The sequence below is a fragment of the Zophobas morio genome, unplaced genomic scaffold (assembly GCF_036711695.1).
Source record: "Zophobas morio isolate AGI-343-1 ecotype UQ-CSIRO unplaced genomic scaffold, CSIRO_AGI_Zmor_V1 ptg000008l, whole genome shotgun sequence".
Lineage (NCBI taxonomy): Eukaryota > Metazoa > Arthropoda > Insecta > Coleoptera > Tenebrionidae > Zophobas > Zophobas morio.
Window position 1 is genome coordinate 8,218,083 of NW_026972113.1, and position 8,156 is coordinate 8,226,238.

The window sequence follows — 8,156 nt, forward strand, 5'->3', positions numbered from 1 at the left end:
TCGAAGATAAACCACAACATTTCAGCTAATCAAAACATTTTCGCCCACTTCGTCGATAAGACTATCAAACCCAGCGGAAGAATCACAACATCCAGTCCGTTAATGTCGATTCAATAAAATGCTTTCGTTCCGCCTATTCCTGCTGCTCCTGCTGTTATCCTGTTCCTGCAGCCGGCGCAAACGTCCAGAGGATAAAACCAAGTGTCCGAAAGTCAAAGCGATTAGGAACTTCGATTTGGAACAGGTGTGTACATGCTAGGAATTTTCGCCGTGTTGGTATTCTGCGTGTGTTGACATCGATCTAATTTTTATTGTTTAGGAATTCCTGATACGTCGCGATTTGCAATGTAAAAGAAAAACGGGACATGATAGGTGACGATGCTCAGCAGGAATTAATTGCAGGTCACGGATTGTTGCAATTGTTTTGAGTGTTGAGCTCAATTTCAACGAGATTTGATTAGTAAGAGTAGGATTTGGCTGATAACGCGATCAACTCGCCATAAATTTCCGGGATTTTAATCGACAGTTAATGTCTAAGTCGTGAGTCACGCTTTAAGTATGCGGAAAGAGTTCATTTTTTGGAATTAAACCTTAAGACGCCCTTCGCGCTGCTGTCGCTACGCGTCCTTTGCAATTAATTAACTGAGGCGTCGTTGCAGATGATGGGTCGATGGTACGTCATCCAGTACTACGCGAGTTCCGAGGAGGCTCTCTCGTACCGCTGCATGCGGGCGGAGTTCACCATGTCGCCCTTCCTGGCGGACGTGACCATGAATTTCACCTACAGCTTCACCGACGATCCCATCAATGAGCAGTTGGTAGGGAACATCACGTGGACCATACCGAATCCGGTGGTACCTTCACACTGGACCCATTCAGAGGACACATGTCAGTAAGAGCGAGCAAATCGTGGGCGTTAAATGGATTTTAATAGATGCAGCAGCGGTTTATGCGGTTAATGGATGCTTTTTAGGGACATAAAAGATGTGTTAGATGCTCGCAGAGATAGCAGGCTGGTCGGACGAGTGACACGAGCACGATTTCGGCTTTAATGGGTCAATTATTACACATTTTGTGTTAGTTAGTTGCAGCAACGCATTCATTACCGCAGTGTTTTTTTTTTCAGACGAAGGAGTGTATAACACCTTCGTCCTCGATTCGGACTACACGTCTTGGGCCCTACTTCTCCACTGCGCCGAAAAATCAAAGGTTCCCAGGTACCTTTCCAGTTTCATAATGAGCCGAGAACCAGTTCTTGGAATCAACGTGATTTCTTATCTCCGAGATAAACTACCACGATACGATATAGACCTCTCTTACATGTTCCAAATGACTCAAAATGACTGTAATTCGACGGCGCTCGGTTCAGACCTGCCTCCATCGCTGATCGCCAACAGGCTTCCACCGTCGTTAAGAAGGCATCCCATGAAGCATCACCACGGGGAATGATGTAGACAACCCAAATTACAGTACTTAAGTTGCGGTATTTGCAAAGATAAATTAAAGAGAAATATACATTGTGTATTCCTGCGCCAGTTGTTAGTACTTTTAGTCCGATACGAGAGACGCCCTTCGCACCGCTGTCGCTACGCTTTTATTCTTTGCTTATTTAAATGGGAAATAGCTATGAAATAAGTTCTTTGCACCTATTTCAACGTAATTAAAAATAGTATAAACACCTTTTTAAAATTTAACGTATGTAAATTTTAAAAAGGTGTTATTATCTAATGAGTGCGTATGGAGATTAGAAAAAAATAGTAAATTAGTACTTATTATTCAGTGATACAAACTATCTCATTAAAAAAAGTCTCTTTGTTTACGATCTTGCCCTTGGTCACTTTCAAAATTTTCACTGCAACGTCCTTCGCTGCCTTACGATAAGATAACCGCTGCAATAAAATTTATTTAATAGATGGTTTTTGCACATTTTAACTTAGTTCAGTGTTTACTTTACACCGTTCCCATGGCCTTTTGGTGGCTTATCCTTGTTTTTGGCGAAATATGTAGCACAAATGGCTTCAGGGTGCAAAACTTGGGTGGCGAATGGACGGTTCACGAAACCACCGGAAGTAAGATATCACCCCTTCCTGACAATTCTCTATAAACATTATAACAGAATATAGCAACCTCTCCGCCAAGGTCCCGGGTGGCATTTACACCGACTTAATGCGAAACAAAATCATCGGTGACGTCTTCTATGGAACCAACGATACAGAGACCAGATGGGTGGCCAAAACCAACTGGACTTACGAACGGGTTTTTTCAGTCGATGAAACTTTTGTCCGACATGCCACAATTAACGTGGTGTTCGAGGGTTTGGACACTTTTGCCACCATTTTAATCAATGGGGTTGAAATTGGACGAAGCGAGAACATGTTTCGTCGGTATATTTTTGACGTGACGAAAGCTTTAAGGGTAGGGGAAGCTACACACTAATAGCGGAATTTGAAGATGATTTTTAGATCGGACAAAACACTGTTGTGGTGCGATTTGTGTCCCCGATATTAATGGCAAAGCAGTTGTTGTCAAACCACGGTTACATGGTACCTAATGCGTGTCAAACCGGTGTGATCAGGGGAGAATGCCATATTAATCAAATACGTAAGATGCATGCGTCGTTTGGGTGGGATTATGCTATAGCGGTACCATCCATGGGGATATGGTAAATATAACTATTTTAACTAAATCGTCATTTAACTAAGACCTCAAGGAAAGAAGTGTATTTGGAAGGGTACGACACAGCTATAATTCGATATTTTCTTGTCGATTACGAAGAAGAATCCGATTTCTGGTTGATAAAGACTTCCACATATTTAGACTCGACGAGGAACACCACCATCAAGGGAAAACTTACGTATGAAATCGAAACGGATGACCACAACATCACAAAAATCGCAAAAATTAATCACCAAATCAGGAACGACCTCAAAGTTGACTTTAATTTCACAATTCCCAAAGTATGCTAAAATCGCCAGACCCTAATTTTTCTATAGTAAATATTGTTGGTAGCTTGCAGTCCAAAAATGGTGGCCCAACGGCTTCGGGAGCCAGAACTTGTACAAAGTGTCTGTGAAACTGAACACAACTATAGACATCAGCTACATCAACACCACCATAGGCTTTAGAAAAATCGAACTAATCCAAGACCCTATAGGTAATACAATGATACTAACCTAATCTAAAAAATAACCATAAGTACCAGGCTCTGGGTTTACTTTTTACTTCAAAGTCAACGACGTCCCGATTTTTGCTAAAGGTGCAAATGTAGTACCTTTCAACATATTGCCTGAAGAGAGCTACAATCGTGACAGAATTTCTGAGTTTTTAGAAATCGCGCGTCGCTCTAACATGAACATGCTCCGCGTTAGTGGGACAAGCATCTACGAATCGGATTACTTCTACCAGAAAGCAGACCAACTGGGACTCTTGATCTGGCAAGACTTTCCCTTTGCACTGTTTTCATATCCCACGTACCCAGACTTTTTAGAGTAAGATTGAGTACTTGGTCGATCACAAACGCAACCACATTTTCAGAAACGTGAAAGCTGAAATCCGGCATCAGGTCAAACGGTTAAGTAACCACCCGAGTCTTGCTATATGGGCTGGTGGCAGCGAAACTGAGCTAGCCATTTCTTACAACTGGTACGGCGTTAAAAGAAGATTTATGTTTTACAAAAAACAGTACATTAAATTGATTAAGACCATCCAGTCGGAATTATGGAGTATTCAGCCGAAAGCGCTATTCGTTTCGAGCTGTCCCAATAACGGAAAGAAGGATGAAGAAGTTGGGTATTTTGTGATGGATCCTACTAGCACCTTATTTGGAACTGGTTTGACTATATTTGATTGTATTATTTGATCAAACACGTAGCTTACTAATTCCAGGTAGTTACTACTTCTATTTCACGAACACTCTCGACGTCAAAAGTCATCCACTTTCGCGTTTTGTCATTGAACAGGGCTACCTATCTATTCCAGATGTTGATTCTTGGATGACTGTTACAGACGACGTGACAAACTTGTATCAAGATGGTATTTTCGTAGAACACAGACACCATTCAAATTTGGGAGCGTACAATTTGTTGACTACAATTGTTCCACAGTTAGACATTTCGAATCACAAAGAATATAAAATGTTTATATTCTACTCTCAAATTGTTCAAGCTTTGTCTGTTAAGCTTGGAGTTGAATACCGGCGCAGTTTTATGGCAAGAGTCACCAGTTCTGGTGAAGGTTATTCCATGGGGATACTTTTTTGGTCTTTGAATGACGTCTGGGTGGCACCTTCGTGGTCTGCTATAGGTAACTCTAGGTTTACGCCTCGTCTAGTGTAAATACGCTTAGTTTATTAGATTATACCGGCAAATGGAAAATACTGCAATACTTTGTTAGCGATTTTTTCGCCCCGACAATTATAACTGGGTTCATAGATTCTTTCAGAAACCTTCAAATTTATGCAGTCAGCGAAATTCCACGTTTGAGGAATTCAACGATGGACGTGACGGCTGTGGTAACCGTATACAAATGGACTTCATTTGAACCCGTCCACACCATGAGGATCAACGCAACTCTGGTAAAACCCCTTCGTCACACCTTTTAAAAAATAATTGTATTCGATTTCTTCAGGAATATGGTAAAGGTACCCAAGTTGCCCAAATCGATAGAGATTTATACCTCCGGAACGTCGGTTGTGGTTCTTTTGCGACAGCCAGCACAAACTGCTTTTTCCACCTCACTCTGGAATCCGATGGTGACGTAGTAGCACCACATAATTTAGTTTTGGCCACAACATTGAAATATTCGAAATTCCAAAAAACAAGGGTTGAAATAGTGTCCACAAGGAAGATCCGTGGTACGAAGTTTGAAATAAGTGTGAAGTGTGATGGAATTAGTCTCTTTGTGTGGTTGAATTCCAAAATTAGTGGCGAATTCAGTGAAAATGGCTTCACTCAAATTGTTCCAGTGAAAAATGTTACTTTCGAAGCCAAAAAGAAAATTTCTTTGAGTGTGTTCAAGGAGTCGTTGACTGTCATTCATCTGAATAGTGATGAATATTACAAGTTTTAAGTTATTGTACAATAAAAGTTATTGGATTCTTGACAAAAATTATTATTTTACCAGAATTCTAAAACAAATGGACTTATTTAAGAATTTACATGTTTCTGGACCAATCAGGAGCCTCCACGACACAAAACGTTGTTTATTTTCTGGCTGCTAACCCGTAGGACCCTGGTTTATTAGTACTCAGAAAAAAAATTGTGGTCGTTAATCGATTGGTCCAAAATTGCCTTCAAACCCACCTCCATGTTAGTCGTCCTAACATAGACAGCCCAAAATCTTCAGTTCCGAACTTCGGGTCTGCAATTCTAAGACCTCGTCTAGGGTTCCGAAGTTAACCTCTACGGAATGATAGAATATTCAAAGATCGTGTCCCTACAGGGACGGAGGGAACCATCTGGAAACTGAGAATATTCCAGAGGCGCTGGTACCTGGGGTACAGAACAGAGCCCATCCTTTAAACTACTTCAAAAACGAGACGCCCGAGGTTCCCGAGATTCTTTCAAACTAGGTACTTCAAAAAATAAAATAAAAAAGATTCTCGAGATTCTTTCAAACTACTTTAAGAACTAAACACAAGGGGTTCCCGAGATTCTTTCAAATTACTTCAAAAACCAAACAAAGGGTGTCCAAGATTCTTTGAAACTATTTCAAAAACAAAACAAAACGGGTCACCGATCCTTCAAACTATTTCAAAAACCAGGCACGAGGGGTCCCTGAGATACCTTAATGGGGGTTGGGCCGATACCTTAATGAGGGTTGTACCTTAATGCGGGTTATGCCTTAATGAGGGTTGTACCTTAACGACGGTTGTACCTTGTACCTTAATGAGGGTTGTACATTAGTGACGGTTGTGCGTTAATGAGGGTTGTACATTAATGCAGATTATGCCTTAATGAGGGTTGTACCTTAGTGAGGGTTGTGCTTTAGTGAGGGTTGTAGCTTAGTGAGGGTTGTACATTAGTGACGGTTGTGCGTTAATGAGGGTTGTACATTAATGCAGATTATGCCTTAATGAGGGTTGTACCTTAGTGAGGGTTGTACCTTAGTGAGGGTTGTACCTTAGTGAGGGTTGTACCTTAGTGATGGTTGTACCTTAATGATGGTTGTACTTTAATGAGGGCTGTACCGATACCTTAATGAGGGCTGCACCGATACCTTAATGAGGGCTGTACCGATACCTTAATGAGAACTGTCCCGATTCTGAGACCTCGTCCAGGGTTCCGAAGTTAACCTCTACGGAATGATAGAATATTCAAAGATCGTCTCCCTACAGGGACGGAGGGAACCATCTGGAAAATGAGAATATTCCAGAGGCGCTGGTACCTGGGGTACAGAACAGAGTCCATCCTTCAAACTACTTCAAAAACGAGACGCCCGAGGTTCCCGAGATTCTTTCAAACTAGGTACTTCAAGAAATAAAATAAAAAAGATTCTCGAGATTCTTTCAAATTACTTCAAAAACCAGACAAAGGGTGTCCAAGATTCTTTGAAACTATTTCAAAAACAAAACAAAACAGGTCACCGAGATCCTTCAAACTATTTCAAAAACCAGGCACGAGGAGTCCCTGAGATACCTTAATGCGGGTTATGCCTTAATGAGGGTTGTACCATAATGACGGTTGTACCTTGTACCTTAATGAGGGTTGTACATTAGTGACGGTTGTGCGTTAATGAGGGTTGGGCCTTAATGAGGGTTGTACTGATACCTTAATGAGGGTTGTACATTAATGCAGATTATGCCTTAATGAAGGTTGTACCTTAGTGAGGGTTGTACCTTAGTGAGGGTTGTACCTTAGTGAGGGTTGTGCTTTAGTGAGGGTTGTACCTTAGTGAGGGTTGTACCTTATTGCGGGTTGTAGCTTAGTGAGGGTTGTACCTTAGTTACGGTCGTACCTTAATGATGGTTGTACTTTAATGAGGGATGTACCGATACCTTAATGAGGGCTGTACCGATACCTTAATGAGGGCTGCACCGATACCTTAATGAGGGCTGTACCGATACCTTAATGAGAACTGTCCCGATTCTGAGACCTCGTCTAGGGTTCCGAAGTTAACCTCTACGGAATGATAGAATATTCAAAGATCGTGTCCCTACAGGGACGGAGGGAACCATCCGGAAACTGAGAATATTCCAGAGGCGCTGGTACCTGGGTTACAGAACAGAGCCCATCCTTTAAACTACTTCAAAAACGAGACGCCCGAGGTTCCCGAGATTCTTTCAAACTAGGTACTTCAAAAAATAAAATAAAAAAGATTCTCGAGATCCTTTCAAACTACTTCAAGAACTAAACACAAGGGGTTCCCGAGATTCTTTCAAATTACTTCAAAAACCAGACAAAGGGTGTCCAAGATTCTTTGAAACTATTTCAAAAACAAAACAAAACGGGTCACCGAGATCCTTCAAACTATTTCAAAAACCAGGCACGAGGGGTCCCTGAGATACCTTAATGGGGGTTGGGCCGATACCTTAATGAGGGTTGTACCTTGTATCTTAATGAGGGTTGTACATTAGTGACGGTTGTGCGTTAATGAGCGTTGGGCCTTAATGAGGGTTGTACATTAATGCAGATTATGCCTTAATAAGGGTTGTACCTTAGTGAGGGTTGTGCTGTAGTGAGGGTTGTACCTTAGTGCGGGTTGTAGCTTAGTGAGGGTTGTACCTTAGTTACGGTTGTACCTTAATGATGGTTGTACTTTAATGAGGGATGTACCGATACCTTAATGAGGGCTGTACCGATACCTTAATGAGGGCTGTACCCTGTACCGATACCTTAATGAGGGCTGTACCCTGTACCGATACCTTAATGAGGGCTGTACCCTGTACCGATACCTTAATGAAGGCTGTACCCTGTACCGATACTTTAATGAGGGATGTACCGATATCTTCTACCGCTACGTTAAGAGGGATTGTGGTGTCCAGTGCCACTGAAGACTTGACCTGACTTGGCGCCTTCTATGGGGCAGCTGCTCGGGCGCCAGCTCTCTCCGGAAAGGAAGCACCTGGGGGTACTCTAACCGGAGAAATGGGTCTCCAGTTAACTTAAAACTATCGAGTTCATTCCAGGATCAGTTAAAGGATAAAAAAAAACACCATA

The 8,156-nt window shown here is 41.9% G+C and overlaps 2 protein-coding genes across 2 annotated transcripts; both read left to right on the plus strand.

Moving 5' to 3' along the window:
• The first annotated feature begins 79 nt into the window (after positions 1 to 79).
• On the plus strand, positions 80 to 1,936 carry LOC135125200 (apolipoprotein D). Its single transcript, XM_064050598.1, has 3 exons — positions 80 to 244; positions 660 to 888; positions 1,127 to 1,936. Exons 1-3 carry the CDS (start codon positions 119 to 121, stop codon positions 1,447 to 1,449), a joined length of 678 nt encoding a protein of 225 aa, XP_063906668.1. The 5' UTR covers positions 80 to 118; the 3' UTR covers positions 1,450 to 1,936.
• LOC135124814 (beta-mannosidase-like) lies at positions 1,913 to 5,067 on the plus strand. The gene is made up of 10 exons (XM_064050035.1): positions 1,913 to 2,069; positions 2,117 to 2,415; positions 2,463 to 2,662; positions 2,711 to 2,957; positions 3,010 to 3,154; positions 3,203 to 3,488; positions 3,535 to 3,830; positions 3,886 to 4,302; positions 4,353 to 4,573; positions 4,627 to 5,067. Exons 1-10 carry the CDS (start codon positions 1,913 to 1,915, stop codon positions 5,065 to 5,067), a joined length of 2,709 nt encoding a protein of 902 aa, XP_063906105.1.
• The last annotated feature ends 3,089 nt before the right edge of the window (positions 5,068 to 8,156 follow it).